Below are 26,372 nucleotides of genomic sequence, written 5' to 3' on the forward strand. Positions count from 1 at the left end.
ACACTGACTGACAATAGTGGTTATATTTACTTGTTTTGATCAACATTATTGCTGGGGATAAGTCCCTACCGTCCCTAGGCTACAGATAAATCATCATTTCTGCGTTTATTCCACAGAACATTAATCTTGGTCCTTAAATGGAAATTCTCAGTTAGCTTCCCAACAGAGAGGTTAGAGGTCAGGGTGATACTGAACAGCTCCTGTACTGGCTAAGTACTGATTGCATGGTATAGGTGCACACCCCTGATGAAACTAATGAATAGGGGTAATTTGATTTATATTGTGACATGCATCATCCATTCTCTGGCCTTCTGTGATTGTTGAGGATGATGCACTTCCCTTAACACCCCTTTAATTGCATTCCTTTATAACCTTGAACACCCATGTATTTTAATACCAGAGAGAAAGTATGAAATTGGTCTTTTAATGAAAAGCAGGATGCAACCGCTGACCTCAGTTTTCAATTAAAATCTATGTGAATACAGTGTCATATGTGAAAGTGAACTAGTGAGGGCTAACCAACCCCATGCTCTTTGATTGCTGTATTGATTGCCCGCTGGCTTGATTTAGGTCAGTCCTGACATATATTGACTGAATAAGAGACAGTCGCTTTTACAATCTGGTCTGTCAAACACTATATGACCTCTCTCTACAAGTGGATGTTCAAAGCAGCTTCTACTCTTTAGATATTAAGCGATGTGGCCTACCTGAACTGGCCCTAATGGTATGGACAGTGTCTGGTGAGTGGAATTTAATTTCTGAGCTGGGATTTGCGCTACTTAAAATTTGTTCATTTTGATCATTGGACATTAACGTGTGTTACACTTCTAATCAGCACCCTAGATTAGTTGCATTAGGCATTTTTTCACTATATTTTCATTTGTTATCAGCTATCGACACATTTAAATAATTTTTATAACACCTGTTAGTGTGGATATTATATTTCTCTAGCCACGGTTATTGAGGTATACTGGAAAATAATTGTTTATAGTGATTCTATTATCTAACAAGGGCATTTCAGGTGAACCTGTCTTGCTTTTAAATGGTTAAATTATCTTCAATTGATAAAAACCATAATATGAGAGAAGGTAAAAAAAAACCATTAATTTTGAGCAGAGGACTATCAGTGTTTATCCTGTTGTAGAGTTGAAGTTTTCTTCTTTTGTTTGATGTAATGTTGGGTAATACTGACCAATCAAACATGGAACATGTAAAGTTTAATGTCATGAAGGAAAATAACTATGAATACTATTGATAAAACATTGCCTGATTTTACCCTAATGTGGAAATATCTCATACCAGCATTAGGGGGCAGTAATATCTCAGAAGAAGCATCTGTTGTGAACCATGTGAAAACTACATTTCTCTAACCATTTCTTCTTCTTGTTCTCACGCTCTACCTCTTTGCTGAACGAAACAAAGGAAATTTGGATCAAATTACCGAGTATATCAAGGATTTCAGTATAAGTTGTCTTTTCTTTTCTCAGAGTGTGGAGTATGCTGAGCCGAACAGAGCACAGAGGTATGTCCAAAGTGTCTCAGCTTAATACAGTTTTTTTTCTTTTCACATCCCTTATCCTCCCCTGACTGATAAAATACCAGCACAAATGGAAAAAAAAACAAAACAATGATCTTCATAACAGTGAATCTTTTAAAGGATTCCCTCTGGGAGGTTTTCCATCACACCCTCATTTAAACTTTGACCTCTCTCTTTTGGTTCTTGACCTTGCCTCACATCCTTCAAAACAAGCTCTGTAAATTGATAACAGGTGTGTGATGTATTTGTGCACTTGTATGTGTGGGCGTGTCCTGTTCCTCCTCCTCCTCCTCCAGGCGTGTGCAGGCTGCTATCATCTGTGATGTCTGGAACAGAGTCTCATACAGACAGAGAGGAGGACTACAGGTTCCTCCACAGCATGTTGATGGAGAAGAAGCTTCACCTGCTCTTCAAGGTGAAGACACATGTGGGGTTCCTGCTTGTTTACTTCCACTCATTTAAGTTCTTTTTTTTTTTAAATTAAATAAAAACTTTTTAAGTAGTATTTTTGTCTGCATTTAGGAGGTGTTAACATACAGATGTAAATTCAATAATCAGATCCTATTTTTAGTAGTAACACCAGTGTAAAAATGCTAAATTACAAGTAAAAGTCCTGCATTCTAATAAAAGTAAAAGTAAAAAATAAAATTACGGTATTATTAATATAATTTGCAAACAAATTATCAAAAGTAACAGTGCAAGATCATACATGTTCTAATGGCTCACAATTTTACTACTACTTTATTGTATTGTATACTCTTTGTATCCTACATCATATTTTATTAGGTGATGATACAGTTTGTGTATATTATATATAATATTAATCTCTTTAGTAACTCGTAAGTCAAGTACAAATACCTTAAAAGTACTTAGTTGAGTTAATGTACTTAGTTACTTTCCACCACTGGTTAATTAAATGCAGTTTCACTCATTTACTGCAATATATCTTGAAATGTATGTAGGTTGCATTTTAGCCTATAGATCTTTCAAAAATAGACATTTTACTATCATAAATAAATGCTATTAGTGGTAGAAGTAGAAGTAGTGGCAATAGTAATGACAGGATTTTGGATTAATCCTAACAGTAGAAGTTGCAGTAGAAGTGCCTTTTCACTGCAGAGAAAAACCTGATTGTGATACTATCCTGACTTGACAGATCCACGAGCGTCTGAAGCGTTTTGAGAAGCGAAGCCCCATCCCCGTCCAAGAGCACGCGGCGAGTCTGGCCACAGATGTAAGTGACTACATCCAAACATCTTTTGCAGACAGACACGCTGCCGAGGATGACAGTTTGACAGCAGGGGCGACGGGGAAGATTTTTCTTCGCTCAAATTGTTTCCTCTGATATGCAGATGACTTTCCCATCACACAGTAGCATGAGTGGAATGTAAATTCCTTCTTATGTGTGCTGAATTATGAAATGTTATCTCAAAACTCTGTCACCTTGGATATTACCACTTGAAGGGTTGTGTCTTAAAAGCAGATATCATTTTGTATTCGTATGCCAAGAGTTAGGTCACCGAGGACAGTGCCAAGGAAAAGGCTGCTTAAATCATTTTGTGTGTAGTCTAATGTTTCAGGTTGGAGGGATACAATTAATTTCAGATTTAAGATGAAGTGACAGAGACTACTCCCACTACAGCTGTGACTCAAAACAGCACAACCAGTCTCTATTCCTTTCAGATGTGCATCACATTTAATATACCAGTACTGTTGCCAACCAATCACTCCGTTATTTCCATTTCATCCCGCTACCGTCTTTGTACCATTTTGATAATTTCCTGATTTTCCCCCTCTTGTTCCTGGACAAAGTGATGAACAAGGATGTTCTTCTTACACTTTTCCCTTACTCTGTGCTTCCATCTTTTCATCCCCAAACCACACTTCCCTTTCATTATCTCTATTCTTCCCCTTTCTTTGTATGCTTTCCCCTTTCTCCCAAGTTGCTTTTCCTTTATCTTCTCCCTATAACTTATGCACTGTAATTCCTGCAATGTTTCCATACTGTCTATCGACCTCTTTCTCCCCCACACATCTCCTACTCCTTTCTCTACATCTCCTTCCCTTCACTCCTTTTGCTTTAGATTCGGTTCGACAGCCACTCTCCGCCTGGCTTAAATCATCAGGACCTACTGGAGGGGCCAAACCATGGGTCTGTTTCCCCTCAGAGAGGCTTCTGTTTGCTCACAGTGGAAACTAATGACCTTCATGCATTGTGTCTCTGGAGTGTGCCTCGACATCTTGAAGCAGTGGAAGTCATTACAGTAATATGCTTGACAAGACGGGCGACTGCACACAGTCACTCTCCGCCTCTCCACTTGCTGCTGACGGTCAAGGCTGCTCTGTTTTAGCTGTCGCCGCAGCTGCTGTGTAGCCTTGAACAATCGGGAACTTTTTTTTCCGACAGTGGCTAAAAGACACAAAACCAAAACAGGAACACGGGTAAATAGTTAACGTCAAGAAAGAGAAAAGCAAAGCCAATTCACCAATGAGGTGAATGGGGCCATATGAAAGTGGAGAAATAAGGACAGTACTGATGATGTGTCACTGCAGTTGAAGTTGAATTTCACTAACCCTTTTTGAGTCTCTGCTCATTTCTCTGTCTCTCTTGGCTAGTACAGTGTAGACTACAGCAAACCTCACTCAGGCCATGATATAAATGTATACCTCTAATTATAAAAAAACATATCCTCCTCTTATTCTTTGCTTCCAGTTGGCGGAGGAGCTGATATACCAAGGCTGGAGAGATGAAGTTAAAGAACTGCTTGCCCTCTTTTCCAAACCCTACTTTAAGGTGAAGGGTATTTTCTTTTCATGGTGATGTGTGATCTAGCTTTTCTCTGTCTGGTAAAAAAAAAATCTGCTCTACTCCCTGAAAAACCACAATCTGTTTTTTTTACATATAGGTTTTTGTATGGATTAAACAAACCTATGTTAATTTGCTAGTATTAGAGATTTTATAACCTTTGGAAATAGCTGGCTAATGTCCCTGTTACCGTTTTTTATTCTACAGTAATCAAGCTAACTTGCTGCTAGCTCTAGTTTAATACAGGACAGGCATGAGAGTGGTATCACTCTTCTCATACCTCTTGGCAAGAAAGTTATATGGGTAATTCCCAACACAACAAATTCCTTAAGTAACTTCCTCATCTTTGCAATATTACTGTAAACACACACGCGCGCGCACACACACACACACACACTCATACACACACACACAATGGACACGCAGTCTATACCTGTGGGCATTGGCACGAGTCCACAAGGGTTAGTGTGCATTCAGGTAAAAGTTCCCACCGGGATGTAAGAACATGAAACACACATGCACACACATAAACATGCCCAAAACTGTGCCAGAGTGCAGTTTTCTATCACTGAAGCAAATCCTGTGATTGCCATTCACATGGACCATTTACGAAGCAAGAATGTAATCCACTCGGAAGATGTTGTTTTGCTTCCTTCTACTTCAGTGCCCTAGTGGATCATTACCAATAAAAGAAACCTACTCATGAATGGTTTAGTAACATGTTCAGTCAGTTTTCTTGACATAGCTAACACCACAACTGTAATCTGAGAAGCTGATTTCCATGCAGTCATGCTTCATCTGAGCTATTCTGATGGCATTCAGGTGACTGAACATTGGAGGTTACACACACATCAAAAGGCTTGTAGTATTTAGTTACATTCAGCTCTTATATGGGTCACACAAAGTGGCAAAGTAATCCAACTGTAAATTTCATTTAAATTGATTTCACCTCATCATTCTGCCCACTGAGAGGTGCTGACATCTATTAACCACACTGGCATTGAAGCTAATCTACTCTCTAGTTATGTTTATTAGTGTTCACTCATGTGGAGGCCCAGATTACTCAAATGCATGTTTCCTTATTTCAGATCTGCTGACAGTCATATATCAGACACACACATACATCCACACAGCGTATGGTTTTCCAGTGAGCTGCAGTGGCTTTTCTTAATGAGGAGCTCAAGCCAACCAAGAACTAACAGGTTTGTTTAAACAGTCTTTAATGACCTGTTTGTTCTTGGCCCCAACGCAGGAGCTCACACATACTTATGAGAGACTCTGGGTATAATATTCTGTAAATGAATGTTTGTTTTTTGAAAACTTGTCTCTGAAAGTGGCCAGAGACACATTGCTCACGCGTTGGCAGCTTCTGAGCAGAGCAACTGTTGATGGACATGGGGATAACAAGTAGACTAACTGACAGATGGATTGGCTGATTGTTAAAATTAAGTTGATGAGCAGATGTTTCCCCCCTCTTCTCATTCTTTCTTATTACAGTAAATGCCCCTTTTTGGGAGTTTCACTTTGTGCAGGCTCCCAGTAAGAGATTAGCATTTATCCACAATATTGTTTTTCTGCAAACAAACCTGGAGTTCTCACACTGCCAAAGTTAACAAAAAATGAACTTATATGAACTGTCTGGCCATTGATAGTGAGTCATATATCAATTCATAGCCCTGCACCGGAAGAGGAGATTTTTTTCTAAGACATGTGTGATGTTTGAGCTGAGCCAGTATGACTACAGCCAGATGTACTGTTAGTAGTGTGGGGGGTTGCTCTCAGGTGACCCACAGGCTGGCAGTACATTCCAAACTAAACCACATTTGGCATGTTGGCACAGGCAAAATTGAAGGTTTGTGACCAAGAAGAAAGTGCTGTATTTGGATTCAGTCACTGTAGTGAGTACAGACCAGCCAAATGTGTTGGAATTTTTGTACGGTCTCATTCAATAAGCAGTTACCTTTAATTACTCAACAGCATTTTTGCGTATCGAGTACCTTTTAATCTTACAATTACATTTAACCATCTCTAGCCTAACTAGTTAAGACCAACCTACAAATGTTGGTCTAAACCTGCATTGGTAAAGCCAGTGACAGTGGTTCTTCAGTATGCTTCCATCAAGAATATATGCCATTAAATGAACAGACTTTTGCAGTGATTACATTGGCATTTGTTCACTCTGCCGAATTCAACAGCAGCTTGACAGCCAACTCTGCAATTTCCATTTTGCTTTAAGTATACGGCTGGCGCTAATCACTGCTGTTTTTTCCATTTAAAGTGAGATGCGTTAGAGGATACTATCCTCAATGCCACGTCTATTCACAGCACACTAAATTCAAAGTGACATACATGAATGCAGATCAACACCTTCACCATGTTTCTGTTTCCTTTACAGAGTCTCCTGTCTGTCCATGACGCAGTCGCTCAGAGAGACTTCGAGCCTACACTGCCGCCAATACCTGATGAAGTACTGGAGGAGGACGAGGATTCAGTCAAAATTGTCAGTCTGGTCAAAACCAAAGAGCCCCTGGTCAGTAAACATGTTTGGCTTAAATTAATAGTTTGGGATATACACATGCCATACACTATGCTTTCTTGCCAAGAGTTGATGAGAAGGTTCATACAACACCACTCTCACGCAGCAGACAATTAGCTTAGCTTTGAATAGAAGACTGGAAAAAGGGGGGGTTCCACCTGTTTCCTATCTTTATGCTAAGGTAAGATTAGACATTTATGGACAGACATGATGACACTGGTATCAATCTTTTCATCTAACCTCTCAGTCAGAAAAACTTCAAGACTGTAATAAACACTGAAAAAAAGTTATTTTCTTCCATTATCACACACAATGACCCAGAAATAGTCTAGTTTGCCCTAACTATATAATAAAAAATTTTCTCTCTACCCATGAGAATCCTTAAAATGGGTCTAAAAACGAGTACAAGTCTAATTTGCTACATGTCAGCCTGTTTCTAATTTAGTCTACCTGGCCATGTAATGCACTCAAAACAAACACAAATGTAAGTATTTAAGTTAAGATAACCATGTAACAGAGCAACTTAACATTTGTAATTTGTCCAGCCACTATATGTGACATGCACAGGCAGTTCAAAGTAATAAACATATTCAAGGGACTGAATTTATGTCATGTTGTCAAATGGCATGAGTGCTAAAGCCCTGTATGCCAAGCTCTAGCAGGACTTCAGCCCTTGGAATGACAGGAAGGAAAAGGTTCCTGCAGCAGTCTGGATCACCGTTGCGTCTGGCCTGCTGCTCACTTTCCTCAATCAGGAATTTACAGTCAATTCTTCCACATCTTTGTTGCCATATATCTGCTGTGACGCACACCATAGTTTCAGCATTGTTGTGTGTGTTTATCTGTGTGTACGTGTGTGCATATTTATGTATGTGTGTAAGTATATTCGCTACAAAACTATGTCTCTTAAATTAGTCAGTTAAAGCCGTATTGAGCATTAAAATGGATTGGGATAATTTCTCTTCTGTTTCTGATGTAAATCAACTTGTTTCAAGGTCTTTAATCATAGCTCATTTTCTTGATACTACCGGAATGATCTTATGCCTTATTCTACCTTGTTCCAAGCCATTGTCACTTATTTCTGGAAATTTCCTGGATCAAGTGAAAGTGGACTAAAAACTAATCAAAGTACAAAGAGTGCATACCTTCGCCAAGGCCCACAAAATCCTCTAAATTTGTTATTTTAATAATAGAAAAAGTATTTTTTGATCTGTGTCTGGATCCAGATTTCCATAAAATACTTACAGTGATGGACAGCTGTGGGTATATGTGCCAGATTTCTTCCCACTCAAGTAGGTCCAGTAGGTCATTACAAAATAGTAAAAATGTTCAAAAATACCCTCACACACGAAAATCAAAAATATTCCTGGATACACATAAAAAAAACTATGCATTTGTTTCTTAGCCTGTGGCCTTACTTTCCACCAACTTTCATTGAAATCTGTTAACTATATTTTGAGATATCCTTTTAACTAAAAGACAAATGGAGGCCACAATAAAAACCCTGTGGCAGAGATGATGATGATGATGACATCTTTTTCAAGAAAATCATGATTTTAGGGGTAAATATGAGAATAATTTACCTAATGATGGCCATTTTTTTTACAGTGTGTATGCGTGTGTGTTAGTGGTTGCGCTTTCAGGGGGAATGTGCCTAGAACCAATAATAAAGAACATACTTTTGTATTGATCCCAAAACTAGATTGGAGGGGGACTGACCTTTTTCTGACATGGTCTCTTTGATCGATCCAGCATGTTCCCGTTTTCCAGACAACAGGGTTACACCCGAGCGTGAGCTGATTGTAGTCAGCTACATAAGATGCTCTTTCCATTGCGATGTGCTTCACATCAGTAACATCTGTTGAAAATAATGCTGATTTGGATAACCTTTTCCAGCGTTTTGTGTGTTACATGAAGGCAGCCGGCACGTCTTGATATAAAAAACCTTCACTGGAATTAAGTGACTCTAAATAAGAAGCTTGTCTGGACTGTAATAAAATCAACATGTTATTTTCACTGTCCATCACTTGACCTCTTTGCCTCTGTGCATCTGCTTGTCTGTTTGTCCACCATCCTTTCATTCACTAATCACCATCCTCAAGGGGGCAACAATTAAGAGGGATAAATCCAGTGGGGCTATTGTTGTGGCGAGGATCATGAGAGGAGGTGCAGCTGATAAAAGCGGTAAGCTGATAAACTCTCAGTTATTACAGTTGTGTCCACTCTACACTTTCCTGTACCTTTATATTAGGTTATTTTGTTGTACTAACATTATGATAGTCCTTAGTAAAGTTACATGTTACAGAGAATAGCATGTGGTACAAATTTACATATGCACATATTTCCAACACTTTGAAGGCCTGATCCATGAAGGAGATGAGCTGAAAGAGGTGAATGGAGTCTCACTGGAGCACAGGAAGCCAAAGGAAATCCTTTCTTTTCTGGTTAGTTTCACCTCTACTGTCCCGCCAAGTTGTTTCCTTCACTGTTTCCTCATTTAATGTTTCTTTTTCCTTCCCTCCTTTTGCTGTCATCTTCTCCTGTCTTCTTTTTAATGCTGTCACATAAAGGATAAGGCTGGCATCATTCTAGATTTTTTCTTGTTATCAACAAATCTCATGAAAATAATGAAACCAACAAAGCGCCAGTCTGTCTGTCAATACAGACACCTCCAACCCAATTTGTTCTGACTGGACACCGTAACACTTCAAAAACGAGTCATGTATAGTTTGTTTTTCAATCTCAGTAATTTCTTAACTTTATTTTTAAATTGAGGCGGATTAATCTCTTGTAAAAACTAGTGAGTATTTACAGGAGCAGGTTAGTGTGTTTTGTACTGATTCAAATTAAACGTCAGTGTCATGTTCACAGAGGAATCATATACTATATATCAGGTTTTGGCTGCACATACTGTTTTTTTAGTAAGAAAACAATAGAATATTACCAGCCTTATCCAGGAATCACCAGGAATATGAAGTACAGCCAGGAAACAGTTAGCTTAGCCTAGCATGTAGACTAGAAACCGGGGGAAATAGCTAGTTCAAGCCCACCAAGAAAGTGTCTGTTTTACACTTTCTTTTTACACAGGTTTTATACAGATTGAACAAATGAGATGAACATGTTAATTACTGAAGTTATACTGTAGGTGCCAGTAGGTTGATTTTGTTACCTTTGGGCAAACAAAGCTAGCCATTTCCTCCTGCTTCCAGTCTTTATGTTAGGCTAAGCTAATCAGCTGCTGCGTGTAGCTTCCCACCCAGACATAAAAGTGGTATGGCCAAAAAGCAAATAAGAACATTTCCCAAAATATCAAACTAAACCTTGTCACTGTTCTTGTACAGGCTCGTTCTCAGGGGGAAGTTACATTCAAAATCATTCCTGCTTCCTCCAAGGAAGAAATGTCCAATCGAATTGAATCGAATGAAAAGAAGGTACAGTAAATATTAACTACACAAATTCCATTCTGTGTTTTTTATGTTAGCATGCAATCTGGATGCATGGGGGAAGCTGCCTGGTTGCAGTGAAAAAGGTTAAATCAGTGATATCTTGTGTGTTTGGTAATATTTTTAGTCACTACAGCATCGCATTGTCAAGAACTAAATTCAGATCAGACAGTCAAGGATAAGACACTAACTTCATTACAATCTACATCTTTTTATAATTTAAACACTTGATTTATCATTTTGCACACATCACATGTGTCGAATCGCATCAACTCAATTTTACATCAACAATGAATCTATACGCCTTATGTGGAAAATTTCAAGTTCCACAATTCTCTTTGTTAAGAAGAATTCTGGGCCACTACCACCACATATACAGAGTGGATGTCCAAGCTGGAAGCTGTTAGAGCAGGGAGCATTTGTAAAGGATTAAGACAAATTATTTTCTATGATCACGGTCATTTCTCAAAAATGACACCAACATATGTGAAAAAGCACCAGACAAAGAATGTTTTGCATCCATTGCCAGGATACGAACTCCACAAAGCTGCATTAGGAAAAGAGAATAATGAATAAATAGATTAAATAGGATGTGTAGTTTCCTTTGTCACCTGTCTATTTGAAGGCAATAATATTAAATGATTTTCTTTCCTCAGTTGTTTTTGCGGGCTCTTTTTGACTATGATCCTAACAAGGATCCCACCGTTCCATGCAAGGATGCAGCAGTAGCCTTTAAAAGGGGCGACGTCCTCCAGATTGTCAGCATGGAGGATGACACCTGGTGGCAGGCCCGTCACCTCGGGGACTGCAACACCAGGGCAGGGCTCATCCCCTCGCAGCAGCTCCATGAGAGGTGGTCATTTTACCCTTTTAGTCAATAGCAACATGTTCACTCACTTGAAAACACTGCCATGTAAGATCTATAAGACATTTTTAACAAAATCATGTTTTGATTCAGCCTTGTTTTATGCGGCTTTCTACAGGAGAGTTGCACTACAGCGACCTAAAATCCTGTTCAAACCTCAGCGAGTCAAACCACCAGGTGAGCCAACATTTGTCCATAAAATCACCACATCTGAAAAGAATAAAACCTTTTAACACTTTCCAATAAACATATTAGAGCTCCTTTTGTGCGAAGCTGAGAGGTGACAGGTCATGTGAAGATCACGGTCAAGGTCATGAGTGAGCTCTGCTGCCCTCCTGTTGAAATCACTGCTTTTGTTTTCTCCACATGCTCCACAGATGAGGGGGAAGGTACTGTCTGTTTGAATTTGCTTTTGAAAACTTACCCCCAGCATAATTTTCATGATATAATACACATGTATATTATAGGTTTTGGTTTGGGGTTTTGAAGATTTAAAGATATGTATTATCCAAAAATAATAAGCATGTAATGTTCCCTGCACCATATTTCCAAAATGGAAGGGAATTCTGTAAAATGTTCCTCTGTTGTAACCAAGCAGGTTTAAAGTATCTGGCCTTCTGCAATGTGCTAGTTTTTCACTAACAGTCACTTTGTAAGAGTAAGGTAGTTATTAATATTTCTAAATTGTGGATTTCATTTCTAAATAAAACTATTATTAGACCTTTCCAAAGCAAAATATTAAGACATTTGGGTCAGAACATATGTTAATACTTTGAGTATGAAATTTCAGAGAAACACACATGTCATCCCCTTGTGGTTTGTGTCCACTATTTCCTCACTCTTTCCTCTTCTCTTTTCCTGTTTTTCCAGTCATGGAGGATGTAGACTACGGAGCTATAACAGGGATCCACATTGGTAAGAAGTTTGACTTGTTCCACTTAAATCCCACTGATATTGGACAAGGGACAAGTGTGATACAAGACAATAAACTCACACATATTGAAGCTCAGTGGTGGATATAAGGACTGAGATCCCCTTTCTGAATAATGTATATTAGGTAAGCGTAACTGAATTACAATTATTGGATGCATTGTGTACTTTAATGTTGCAGATGGTAAGTGTGGTTAATGTCCCCCAGGGGATCAATAATATCTTATCTTAATCTATAATAATACACAATAATACATCATAATTTATTTTTTTATTATATGTTGTATTATAATTTGTAATATGTAAAGTATAGTACCTAAAGTTATCAGATAAATCTAATGAAGTAAAAAAGTATAATATTTTCCTCTGAAATACAGTACAGTAGAAGTAAAAAGTAACATAATAGTAGCATGGAAATACTCAAGTAAAGTACAATTACTTCAAAATTGTACTTACATACAGTACTTGAGTAAATGCACTTAGTTTCTTTCCACTTCTTTATTTAGTAATAAAAATAGATGGAGAAAAATGAGCAACAAAAGGAGACCCAAGCTATATTTTCAGAACAAACCAGTTTATATGATGATGTAGCTTTGTGGTTTGGAGATTTGTGGGAGTGGACTGGAACAGCAAATGTGGTTTTAGCCTTCCCATTTATCCCATTTGTCTTGATCTCATGGATTGGATATGATGCGTGTGCATATGAGCAGTGCAGGATGTTCATATAGGCTGATTGTAAAAAGGCTCCTTACGTCTGTATAAGGCAAGGTAATTACAGATGTTGCATTATATCAGTTCTAGAGTCATGTGCATTTAATAATGTGCATTTCATCTTATCTCAGGCCAGCTTCCACCTGAGGATGTGGTTCAGACTCTCTGTTAGTAATCAGAAGAGAGAGTGATTGAACGAGAAGGGACATAGTGGAGTATTATGTGTAGATACACAAGTAAAGGCATGGTGAAGAAGGAAAAACAGGCCTAAAGCTTATACTAACTTGACTCCCGTGGAAGTTTTTTTAATAGATTTAAAGGAATAGTTTTGGGAAGTATGCTTATTTGCTTTCTTGCTAAGAATGACACAAGATTGATACTACCCTTGATGCTACTCTTTTAAATACGAAGCTAAAGCCAACAGCTAGCTAGCTTAGCTTGGCATAAAGAGTGGAAGCTATTTCCCTTTGTTCCCAGTCTTTGCTTAGCTAAGATAACCAGCTCTAGCTTCGTATATAAAGACATTGCCTCCGTATGTTAATTGTTTAGTTATCTTTTGTTATACGGCAAATACATTTATATCAAAATTCTTCATCTATCTTCCTGTAAAACATATTTTTGATGACTCATCTTGAACTCTGGGTGTAAACTTAAATTTACTTACTAGATGCCAACTAACCCTGCCCACCATGTAAAGTCACACTTGAACGTTAGCTTGTGGGTCACAGTAGCCAGGATGATATTCACTCTAGCTAGTAAATTAGTTTCATAGTAGGAGGGTTGTGTTTGGATATCAGTTGGAAAAAAATGTCAAACTACTTCTTTAAATGCTAAGACTGAACTATTCAGCACCACTTAAGTGCCTTAAATAGTCTCAATGTATTTAGAGAGGACTCTGATGCTTCATACTGAGAACTGCATGTTGTGGATTGTATCATATATTCTTGACATTAAGGGCTCACCCCCATTTCATATGTGTTCCATGTCATCGCTCTCTCTTCACTTACTTCATACTGTCCAGTGAAGATGAAATATCTTGAAGCATTTCCAAAAAGAACTAAGGTTTTACGGCTTAGAGCATTTTCAGCAACAGATAAGAATATCACTGCCAGAATTACTTAAGACTGACAATTACATAATGTTTTCCTCTATACCTTATTTCATATTATTGAAGGAAATAAGAAGTATTTTTAGCTGTATAACATTGGCTTTATACAGTATGTATTACCCCTTCAAATTTCTGCATGAAATCATCACATTAAATCCCATGTAAATAAAAGTTTGAAATCTGTACTTATAGTGCCATGTTTCTTAGAATGAAACCCGGCGAGGAAATGGGCAGATATGCTTACAAAGTGAAATTACAGCTGACGTCAAAAAAAGTCTGGCACCATCACTTAGCAGCAGTTAACATTTCATGAAAGAGAGCGACCCTGCCAAACCAGGCCTGACCACAGTCGCATGGCAGACGGTGGCTGTCAGAGGGCCTACAAGCGACGCGTGACAGACTGAGTTGTCGTCTCCTGATTTGTGCTGTTCAGTACAATGCTTGACACCAGAGTTTGGGTGGCAGTGTCGATGGTTTCTTAAATGGGGCTGTACTTTCCTACCCTGCCTACCAATCCTAATGTTCCCTTCTGTCATGATCAGTGTTTTTATATTCACTATTGATCAAATGACTAGTGTACTGTGTATGTGATCGCTGACAAACCTGTAGTGAATTATCACCTGACTCTGCAGTTCTCCTGGGCTCTATGAACTGTTTTAGCCTCTTTCAGCTCAGTTCAGCTTCAGTTTTGTTTTTTACGGCCCGTAACTTTTCTGTTTTGGTTCTGTCTCATCAACCTCAGTTCCTTCCACAGCATGCAACTGTTCTGCTGAACACAGCATTTAGGAGCTAAAGAGGCAGATACTTCCTCCAGGAGCTGGTGGACTTAAAATTGCCAGGTGGCCAGAAATGTGACTCCAAATGAATGCTAATGCTGCTCTGTATCTACTGGGTGTGTGGTGGTTGTTTTCTAACAAGGCCAAACAATCATTTGATGCAGGTTTTTGAACTGTCATAATGAGGATGTGTTCGTGCTAGAGTTTCAGTAAGTTACCTCAGGTCTAAGATTCCTCTCTCTATTTTTCAGCTGGTTTAAGAAGGAGTTTCCGACTCGGGAGAAAGAGCAGTCTGGCCAGAGAAGCTGCTCGGTCCAGAAGGTGGAGCACAGTGGTACACGGCTCAATACGGCCCCATACCTACATTGAGGTGATCCCCTACCACAGAGAACCCAAGGGGCAACACCGTCTGGTCATTCTGGTTGGTACGTATGAGCTAAACAGATGGCTGTGTAAAGAAAAAGGCAAGTTCCCAACTTGTGTGGAAAGTTTGCTTTTTAAAGCACAATGCCAAAAGCTTAAAAAGGTCCCTATGCTGTAAATTAGTATGTGAGTAAGTGTATAACATTGCTATATACCTTATAACGTGTTATGTACAGTATTGCACATTGTGGTCAATTGTGTTCTGTTTTAGATTATCCCACTGCCTTTTTTTGTCCATAAAAAAAAAATCTAAATAACATGATCCCATTCACTAAAAGGACAGTATTATTGAAGCTGTTGTTGATCAAAAGAACATGTAATGCATTGATGAAGATTTATGTTCCCACTCTTGAGTGCAAGAGCGATCCTTTCCCATCAGAACCACGTAAACACTGTCAGAAAACTCCAAGTCAGAATATATTGTGTTCTCTTAAGTTACCTAGTGGCCCACCCCAGATTCACTTCACTGCCAATCCTGCAGGCCTGCTCTATGTATTTTTGAGCTATATCTCTCCCAAGGGAATTTTACCTTGAGCCCAGTTGAAGGCCTTTTTAATGTCATTTTACGATACAACTTTAGGTCATCTGTGACTGAGGGAATTGAAGAAAGAAGAGAAGAGGAAAGATTGTGAAAATAGAAGGGCAGAGAGTAGAGAAACACAGTGAACTGAAGAGGTGCAAAAACAAAACCAGATCGAGAGGAGATAAATGATAGCTGAATGGAGAGAAAGGGATGAGTGGATTGTGAATAAGATCCTTCATAATGTCAGCCAAGTGCTCCATCATCAAACTAGAACAGTTAAGACAGCTTGGATTTAGATTTAGACCTCTTTAATTGAGTTGGAGCTTACTCTGACTCTGGATTACTTTTTACTGTCTGCTGTGAAGGCTCTTCATTGACCGGAGGTCATCATTAAGAATATATAACTTATTGGCAATGAGAGTTATAGTCAGGAAAACCAAAACCTGGATGGCTAAAACAGGACCAGCTGGATAATATTTGACCAGGTTGAAAATATATCCTTTTTTGTTTGCGTTGCATACGCACTTCGAATGAAACAAAAGACCGTTATGCCCCAAGAAAGTTGGTTAAAGTGACTGCCAGCCATTTTAAGCCCTACAGATTATGTATCTATTGAAAAAAAAAGGTCAGAAAAAGAAAGTATTCACAGAGCCTGATGATGCTCCTCTCCAGTTCTGTGGAGCAGCTGGGAAAGACATCAGCAGTGTAAGAGTGGAGAGTCTATAAACTTGATATTTTGTAATGTATTGAGCTCATGCAACGCTGTGATGGAAAAGGCAGGTATGTCAGGAATCCTACTCTGAGACAGCGCACCATTAGAGTCTGATGCAATCTGGGGCTGCACAAACCTGCTTTAGAAGAAAATCCCAGATGCTACAGTGCCTGCGTGTGTGTGTGTTCTTCATCCTGTGCATCCTACACTAAAATGACACTGATACTGTGTGGCTTTGCAGATGTCACATTTAGATGTGATGCTATGGATTTTCCAGAGGCCATAGGAGCATTTAATGTTTGATAGAGAGACACATACAGAGAAAAAGAGTGAGGCTGGTTGGAGAATCAGACTGAAATCAGTATGAAATCAGAGCTCTGTCTGTCTGTCTGACTCTCCCTCACTCCCTTTCTCTGATGAGAAAGACAGATGTGTCACCAGATGACTGAGCCTATTTGATGTTGGACTTGTCTTGAGGAAAACATTAGTACTCAGTGACATTGAGAATGAATACCCACATACAGAACACAGTGTTTTGATCTTTGTCTCGAGGACCCAGCGGCGTTGGCGTTAATGAACTGAAGAGGAGGCTCCTGATATCTGACCCTGACCACTATGGCGTCACTGTACCGTGTAAGACAGACACCTTAAACTGTCACTTTTACCTCCTGTACACACACTTTTAAGAACTTTCTTCAGCCTCCCGTCCTGTTCTCTTTCAGACACCACACGTGAGAAAAGGAGGCAGGAGAAGGAAGGGGTGGATTATCATTTTGTATCACTTCAAATGTTTGAAGAGGACATTCTCAATCATAGGTGCTGTATATACAGGTGTCACTCATGAGGTTTCCTTTCCATGGTGTTAAAAATAGTCTTGTGTTTTGTTCACCCTTTCTTCTTCTCCCTTTTCATGAGAGTGATGGCCACCCTTTCATGTCCATATCTGTCCCTGTTTCTTTCTGCCTCTAGGTTTATAGAATATGGGAGATATGGTGGACACTACTATGGAACAAGTCTACACTCTGTGCACAGAGTGATGGCTGAGGGCAAGGTGTGCCTCTTGGATGTGCACCCTACTGTAAGTATCATGCCACCAAAAAAGATAGTTTCATTAATGTTTACATGGCCAGCTGATGTTGGATGTGTGTCCAAGGAGAAGGAAGTTTTTGAGCCCAAATAATTCACACTGGCGCTTCATACTAACAAAATGTTCATTGTGATTGCCTTTTCAACTGTGAAATCTTATAGTGAATCATCATATGACTTGTTTGTGTTTGAATAATAAAAATGAAGTTTCCAAGGGCCTGTGTGTCACCACTATGGGGTTTAGTTCCTGGCAGTGGTGCTGCCCGCTTGGCCAGGCCCTCTATCAAACACAATTGGCAGTGTTTGCATGATGGGAAGCCAGTGAGGGATCACATGCTGCTGATTTGTTGGGTTGCCTGTGCAGAGGAGGTATAGCATAGACCCCCACATTTGTAACACCCTGCCAATCAAGGTCCTTGCTAACAAGTAGGGCCTGATGACTCAATGTGTATCAGAAGAGGCAAATAGCAGTCGTCATTCTCTCCAGGTCAAAGGGAGGAATTAGCAGTTTCAAAGTTTTCTCTTTGTCCAATTTGAAATAATGCTAGAGTCGCAACATGTACGGATCTCAAGAGGGAACTATTATGATTTTCTGTGGGTTCTGAAATCTTGTTTTGTTTTTCTTTTAATGCATGTCTTCATGCACATTCTTTTGCCAACCTATGGTACTATAAATACCTACATCTACCTTAATCTAACCTCCTTTTGTTTTGTCTTCGTCACCATAGAAAATACAGCATGTGTACACATCTGAGTTCAAACCTTACGTGGTGTTTGTGAAGCCCCCGCATATTGAGGAGCTACGCCTCACTAGACGAAAAGCTAAATTCATCTGCGATGAAGAGAACAAGAACTCAGTCAAGATCTTTTCAGTAAGTGAAACTATATAATAAACACACAAAACACATTGCACCAAGTACATGTGTGAAGCCAGGTGCTTGTTCCATGTCTTGTAACATGAAGGGCGGTGTGAGGTCAAATGCCCTGGCCTTAATACACCCACCCAACCCCACAGACAATCACACACCTAAACTCCCTTACTCATGTGCACACCATGTCTTACACATGGTTGACCCTGTGGCTTGCGTTTAAGAGACGTTTAAGAGACAAGGGCAGTAACAAGGCTGCTTGGTGGGTGGCTTCTTGTTCCATAACTAACGTAAAGGTGAGTACATTTTGTCCAGAAGATGACGGGTGTATTTTTGATTGATTGAAAGAATGACTGTGAGGGAGGGATTCATATTTTATGTTCTTCTGGTGAGTTTGTGGTTACTTGTTTCAAAACAGGAGCATGTATGTTTGATGGTATATGTCTTTTAGACATGACAAAAAGATTACATTCATAATCCCCATCTGGCTTCTCATTCACAGTTTGACCCTGGCTGCCCATGTTGCCCTTATTAAACCCACGAGGTCACACACCTGTGTTGCTGCGTGGCTGGAGTTTTCCCGGTGCCAAGCACCACAGCCCTTAGGTGGTTCAGGCATATCTTATAGGGCTATGCTTTCAACTCATACTACAGCTGGTGTGAAAAGGTCTCTTATCCTTTACTCTCAGCATGTAACGATGGGTCACGCCTTGGTCTGTATAGTTAAATGGTCATGGGGATCCGTTCCATGTCCTGCTACGTTACAGTATATGCAGATTATTGTAAAAACTTCTTGGAGGATGTTTTTTGTCACCATATGGCCTGGCTTTAGCTGTTCCGTTAGCATCCCATCTGCAGAATGTGTCAGATTAACAATGAAATCATCATTAATCATCAACTGCTGTTTTTCTTGTATTGCTTCTATAATTCTTTTCATCTTTTGCTTGGACACACAAATCAAACGATGGAAAGAGCTGAATAGAGCTACCAGAGACCAAATGTAGCATCCTGTTCCTACATTTTATTTACACAGGTGTTCTATTGTTCCTGTTCTATTGTCACAGGAGGAGGATTTTGAGGACATGATTAACTTGGCTGAAAGCATGGAGAGCCAGTACGGTCACTTGTTTGACAAGGTGATCGTTAATGGAGACATCGCTGTGGCATTCAGAGAGCTGAAGGACGACCTCAAGAAGATAGAAGAGGCAGAAGTCCAGTGGATTCCTGCAGAGTGGATCTGCTCCTCACCAACAAAAGCACGGAGAAGTTGTGGTCATTTGGACAGCTGGATTTGAACTTTGAACTCACAAAGAAACAAAGAAAGAAACATCCATTCTTAATTGCATGTATAATATAAAGTTTAAATTATTGTCATATTTTAAATATTTTTTCCATTTGTGAACAATTCCTGTGATTACCACAGCTTTCCATACTGTCCCTTAGTGTGTATCTAATCTGTCCCCCTCTCTCTCCCTCCATCTGTGTCAGAGCCAGTTTTTTTGTTGGCATTTGGCTGAAGTAACGTTGACTTACAGGATGGAGAGGAAGCAGAAAAAAAGGAACCTCTCCAGAGCTTGTGGCTGAGTGTAATCCTTCCCTGCCAAGTCGCAAACATCAGCATGTAATTATTCTGACAGCTGCTGCACTTCAATTAACTGTAATGTACACCAGAGAAATATTATTAGTAGCAGGCAGGGGGGCATTTTGCCAACAAAATGCTGTACAAAATAGGGACAAAACAAGATAACAATCAATTAGACTATAGATAATTCTGTTTCAGAATTGTACTAGAGAAGTTGATGTTTTACCCAATTAGAATTATTGTAATAGACATTTTAGTATTAGCTGTTGAATATGTAAGGATTGAATTTTTGTATTTGTCTGCACCCTACACTGAAAACTTTCTCCATTATGGAACTTTAAATGTGAAGAGGTCTTTTTTTTTAATACAAAAACATATTGAGACAATTAAAAGTAATTGGCAGATCCTCACCATTAGTGACACTCCATTAACAAATACTCATATTTGAGCATCACATCTTCCTGTCGGGTACGAGTCTACCGTTCTTGACACAAGCTGCTTAATGTAAGTCCTTTTACATTCACGCTGTTTCCTTAGTCTTTTTTGGACACTGTGCTCAATTGGGTGTGAAGGAGTGTTAATGTGTCTATCATGTCGTGTTTGAGAGGAAGAGGGAGCTGTATGATGTGGAGAGACGGTAATGGCTTTCAAGGGACTTGGGCCTTCGCAGACGTACAGAGAGAAAGTTATGACCGCACATAAAAGCCTACTGTAAAAGCACGATATGGCTCTGTATAGTGGATTAGGCTGCCATTTTGTCTCAGGTATTATATTTTTACTTTGGCAGGCTTATTGTCAGTGTCAAACACAACTGAGTACACAAAGAAGACGGTGCAAATGGATGAGTGGAGATGCAACCACTGACGTGTCTACATGTCTCCTGGTCACCAAAATGTACAAACCAGACTGTCAGGACAACAGTCGCACTAGGCCTGAAGCCCAACCTCAGCCAAAGCGTGGCAGTATAATTTCATCACACCACTGAGAATCTGCAGACACCCTCTGAGATCATAACGATGCCATTTAAGACACTGGAGTGATCCAATGAAAACCCACCGTTTTATGTTCACTGCAGCTCCCACTTCAAACATTACACAGAAGTATGATGTCAATTGGTCTCGCATAATTTGGCTCAATCTATTTGAAGTATGTAAAAATAAATACGACTGATGTTAAACAATTATCTTCATCTTTGCATGAGCTATTCATAACTTTTAAACAACCAACACAGTAAGGCACATGTTGAAAGAATATGAGAGTTAATTATACAAACCTAAAGCAGGAAGGGGGAAAGGTTTTTAGTTTATTACAGAGTACTGGAAATTGATTCCTCTTTCCTGATATTGACATATTAAAAGCCACTCTGTGGAACTTTGAAAGAAGAAATACTGTAACACAATCTTCCTCTTATAAATAAAAAGTTGAATTTGTAACAATAAAATGCACCTTTGCTCAATTCAGTACACTCAAGGGTTCCATCGGTATAGCCTTACTTGGTCTTGTATGACCAGAAACGTGGTAGCTAATGTTAGAAAACTTTCAGTTTCACTTTCAGTTCCTTGGCTTCATGAGACAGCTGGCTGTGACATGTTAACATGTAGTTTAACTTTCAACTGTTAAACTACATGTTAGTCAGAGAGAAATATTTCACTGGTTTTATTACAGAAGTAAAACACAAAGGGAACACATCAGAACTCACCAGAAGGCTTTTTTTTAATAGCGTAAATGTAAGTGCAGTATTCGCTCCCCTTTTAGCTCTGTTTTGGTCTTCACCAACTCCTGAAGCAAATGTCTGATTCTTTAGTTGCTAAATGTTCAACTACTTTCACCAGCTACTCGCTAACTTTGTCAGTTTGGAGCTGGGTAGTGTACAGTAGGTTTATCAGAGCTTTTTGCTAAAAACAGCTATGGCTAGGAATGAGGTTGATGAGAGCAGTTGGAATGAACCAAAACAATATAGCTGCAGGCAGTAAAACCAAAACAATGAACTGAAAGAGGCTAAAATACAGAGCCGAGGGAAGAGCTGTGTGATCATCTCTGTGGGTTTAGGCATTACACAGTCATTTCATCCATTATTAATATGAAAATATACATTAGTGCAGATTTGAAGCAACTAACTCAAGACAATCTTTGGAATTATTTTGCCACAGTGGCCTCTGTTACAAAGTCTTGGCATGTCACAGCATGAAAAGCATTGGACAAGTATTATACATAATCATCCATTAAATTTAAATAATAAAAGTTAAGTAAATTGAAGATCAAATTTTTCGCAAAAGTTACTTCTTCAGGATATTTCAGGACACAATCAGCTTCTCCAACACACTCTTTGCTAGATATTTGGCCCTTTGGATAGGTCTGTAGTTTGTGAACCTTCAAGACAGGCGCGCACACACACACACACACACCAACCTATCCAAACAAAAAGAGATATATGTCCTTCCACTGTGTTTTTTACCGGCCTCCTGGCTGCCGAATGTAGGTGTGCTCCAAGCTAATATCAACAGTTGAGCCGGTGAACATGTCACAGAGGGACAGGAGTAAATGGTGTGTGATAGCATGTAGCATTCTCCGACCACTGCGGAGGAATGTGAGCGAGGAATTTACTGCACCTAACGGAGATGCTTCTGGTCCATGTGTTTTTCAGCTTTGAAACCACTGAAACTCAACCTCAGCACTGATGCTGCTGAATTATGAACAGGGATGAGAGTTATGGAGTCCTTTAATATGTTTAACGGTTGAACAAGTGCTGCTCGGATTTTAGGCATAACCTACAACTGTAGACAAGGAAAATGCATTTTATCACGTATGTTTGCTCAAAGATTATTAAGTTATGATTGTGTGTGGCAAAGCCATTACTGTATAGCCAAACAGTCTTACATAAGAGTGTTTGGATGTCAAGAGGAAAAACATACGTGGATGACAAGTTGAACCACAGAGTCTTCAAATACTGGGCCCAGTGCCAGCATGTTGTCATATAGTAACACTACTAACGATGCTAAGCTTCTTTCAGACCATGTTTTTATAATTGTTCACAGTCCTTGTTGCTCCAAAATTGAGACAAACATTTACAGATATGAGCATTATGGTTGGATTATTCATGCTCACGCTGCATACAGTGTAAAAGATGCACAATCCTGACACTCAAATACACATGCTAACACACTCTCTGACTGCATTTGAAACCCTGGCTGAGGATTACATAGGTACGATCAATTCCATTTTCCACGGTTTGTATTGACTTCATTATGAGCCAATTTGTCCTGAAATACATTTCAACTCAGCAGGACTCGATGCCTACCACGAGGCACAGTTTGGTGGTTTTGCTGGTTATTAGCAACCATGTAATTACACCCATAAATTTCCAGAATCCCCCTGGTGAAACATGTATTATTTGCTGACACGATTTTTGGTGAAACCGCAAGATACTCATATGCCTCATGTAGAAAATATGAGCATCAGCATGTTGAACTGCTTAGCACAGGCTGTAGTCACACCAGACAAAAAAAAATCTCACTAGTAAATCTAATGACCGCATTTGCTGATATTCTTACATGAGAAATATTTTTCATGTGCTGCCGAGGCTGCTTGCTTCTCTGAAAGCCTTTCCTCGCAGAGCTCTCCAGAGAAGTGATTGGACGGCGGGAGAGCCAATAGGCGGCAGAGAAGCAGGTTATTTGAACTCTCCTCACACAGCTCAACTAAACCAGACAACATCCACTGACTTTTGTCATCATCTGTCTGCTCAGTCCCCTGCTTCCGTAAGCACAGAAAGAATTGCAAGGAACACTTTTTAACCCTTTTTTTAAAAATTACCTTCATATCAAGTGCATCCAGGATGGGAACCTGCTACTTCTATTCACATCTGGAAGTCTACTGACGCACCTGTTGATTGAGGAAAGCTCTGTGTGTTGAACAATGAGCAAAGTTGACGTGATGAAGTCTGATACTTTGCTTCATTTGGAGAGCAAAAGGAGAGCAGAGGAGAGAAGCAGATCGAACTGTGTAGAGTTTCCTCAGAGCAGTTTAACAGACGAGCAGAACACAGACCTGCTGCAATGCCAGGACACCACCGAAGACAGCTCTACTGTCAAGTATAGAAGATATGGGTACGCCCTTTTTGTCTGAGTTGGAAATATTGTTTTGATGGCATGATCAACAGCTAAACAGGTGCTCATGTTCAGTATTATGGTTGTAATATGTATCTTAATGCAGCTGTATTTAAAAGCAGTATTAAGTCAATGATAATTCTGTAACTTGACATTGTGTCCTGCTAAAATGTTGTTTTTGTTCTGCCTTTACATACATAGTTGAATAGTTCTTTTCTGTTTTTCAGACATGGAAGTTATTTAGATGGTTTCGAATTTGTATAGTGTTGTTTCATGTATAAATGTTGCAGTCTAAACAGAGGAGATTGTAGGTGGTCTTTGTGAATCTATTAGGCAACTTCTGATTCCTCCAGGTCTCGTCTGGGTGGGGTCAAAGTTCGCCACAAGAGACAGGTGCTGCAGGATATGGCTCGACCACTGAAACATTGGCTGTACAAACACCGGGACAACCCCTACCCCACCAAGACAGAGAAGGTCTTGCTGGCTCTGGGCTCACATATGACTCTAGTGCAGGTGAGAGGCGAGCTGTGCATGAAGCTCGGTGATGGTGGAATGAAAGAAACGTGACTTCAGGGACGTGTTGATACTGAATTTTGTGAGTTAAAATTAAGCCAGTGCTGTTCAATAACAAGGTGCGTCTGCGCAGGTTTCAAACTGGTTTGCAAATGCCCGGCGGAGGCTGAAGAACACAGTGAGACAGCCAGACCTGAGCTGGGCCCTGAGGATCAAACTGTACAATAAATACATCCAGGGAAACGCTGAGAGACTGAGCGTGTGCAGTGATGACACCAACTCAGATGGTACGGGCTACAGTATTTAAGTTTACTCCTTTTTATAGATGGAATTAAGTCCAAAGACTGGATTTAGATCTAAAACTTTGCCCACTGAAACATCACTATTTATGATAGTTTGTAACATAGTATACATTACATGATTTGGTTTTGTTTTCTTGGCTGCAGATGAAGAGTGTCCCTTACAAACTCCTATCAGCCAATCTGACTTTGGCCGGTCATCTTCCCACAAGAGCGTGCTCCAGAAACAGGGTAGCGTCCTCGCAATGGCAGACTCCGCTAACAGTGACGACAGCGTGTCGCCTCCGTCTAAGTACAAGAGCAGTTTACTGAATCGGTATCTGAACGACACCCTGCGGCACATGATGGCAGCTAAGGCCGATGGCGTCACCACGGCCCGCAAGAGGAGGAGCCACTCCGAGTCGTTCAGCTCCAACGAATGTGATCGAGATGTTGTCTCCCCGGCGTCGTCCTATGAAACAGAGGCCAACTTTGTCTATCACATGGGTGAGAGCCGCTGCACAGGACAATAGCACACATTAAAGCTATAGTATGAGTGGATATTTGTGCTTTAACACAAATGTGCATGCAATATCTGTAAATAGAATCAGGGAAACATGTAATGCAAAACACTCATATTATGTGTAAAATCGTGATATGTAATCAAAAGAGGGTAGACCGGGAGAAAAAGTGATGATAGCACTCCCTGGCCACAGAAATCATTAAAGCATTTTCCTTGTTAATTGTAGATTTATGTTGAATATGAGGTAAAATGACACTTTAACTATCCTGCTTCCCCTCAGTTCATTTTTAACACACCACAGTGGACAGTAAAATAAGAACAGACCGAACAGAAACTTCCACATGGCTCCTCAGAGCTCCCTGACATTAATAAATCTCAAGCATTCCACTGAAAGTCAGAAGCTCTGCAAGATTCAGTTATAAAGTTACAGGGAAAGTGGAGTGAGCTTGACACCTGGGTGCCCTTTCAGACCTAGAGGGAGCCCAGCACACTGACAACCCTCAAATCCGCTAAGGTACAGGAGCCAAAGCCTTTACAAACATTACTAATAAAGACTCATGCAGATGCTGAACTCCCTCATTTTAAAATTGGATGGAGCTCACGCTGGCTGCCGCTGCACACCGCAAATATCATTTCCATATACTAGAATGTGCCATTTGTTCCGCTTCAGCTTCTTGCCATGGTGGAAATGTCCAGTCCAGTCTCAAGGACAATTACAGAATGTCTGAGACTTTATTCTTCCCAGGGTGAGAAGTGGAAACCTCAGCCAAATGTAGAAATGGAGCAGTCTGTCAGTAAAGCACCGAAGACATCGCATAGAGCCACTGTCAGAGCTGCCACTCAGCTGTGAGACAACGCAGAGTGAGATCACTAATACCCATTTGGCTTTTCCTATCAGTGTTTGTGGGTGAAGCTTTGCTTCCTTAACTCATGTGTGCTTTGGCAGGCTGCTCCTCCCAAGTGTTACTTCCCTGCTCAAAATCAATCAAAGTTTACATTATATCATAAGAGTTGTGAAAAGATTTTTGAAACCAATTCTACTCTT

The 26,372-nt window shown here is 39.8% G+C and overlaps 2 protein-coding genes across 2 annotated transcripts; both read left to right on the forward strand.

The window, feature by feature from the left end:
* Nucleotides 1–721: 721 nt before the first annotated feature.
* LOC119902990 (MAGUK p55 subfamily member 7-like) lies at nt 722–21,080 on the forward strand. The gene is made up of 17 exons (XM_038719387.1): nt 722–740; nt 1,834–1,952; nt 2,694–2,771; nt 4,251–4,331; nt 6,739–6,873; nt 8,982–9,063; nt 9,238–9,323; nt 10,221–10,310; nt 10,979–11,175; nt 11,306–11,364; nt 12,058–12,102; nt 14,964–15,137; nt 16,923–17,003; nt 17,093–17,186; nt 17,340–17,448; nt 18,185–18,328; nt 19,390–21,080. Exons 1-17 carry the CDS (start codon nt 722–724, stop codon nt 19,618–19,620), a joined length of 1,824 nt encoding a protein of 607 aa, XP_038575315.1. The 3' UTR covers nt 19,621–21,080.
* A 2,742-nt stretch (nt 21,081–23,822) lies between these two features.
* Nucleotides 23,823–25,549, forward strand: LOC119902991 (homeobox protein Mohawk-like). Its single transcript, XM_038719388.1, has 4 exons — nt 23,823–24,013; nt 24,367–24,526; nt 24,660–24,813; nt 24,973–25,549. The coding sequence occupies exons 1-4, from the start codon at nt 23,823–23,825 to the stop codon at nt 25,335–25,337; spliced, it is 870 nt and encodes a 289-aa protein (XP_038575316.1). The 3' UTR covers nt 25,338–25,549.
* The last annotated feature ends 823 nt before the right edge of the window (nt 25,550–26,372 follow it).

Source organism: Micropterus salmoides, unplaced genomic scaffold, assembly GCF_014851395.1.
Source record: "Micropterus salmoides isolate LMB-PRFRI ecotype aquatic unplaced genomic scaffold, ASM1485139v1 Ms_hic_scaffold_14, whole genome shotgun sequence".
Classification (NCBI taxonomy): Eukaryota; Metazoa; Chordata; class Actinopteri; order Centrarchiformes; family Centrarchidae; genus Micropterus; species Micropterus salmoides.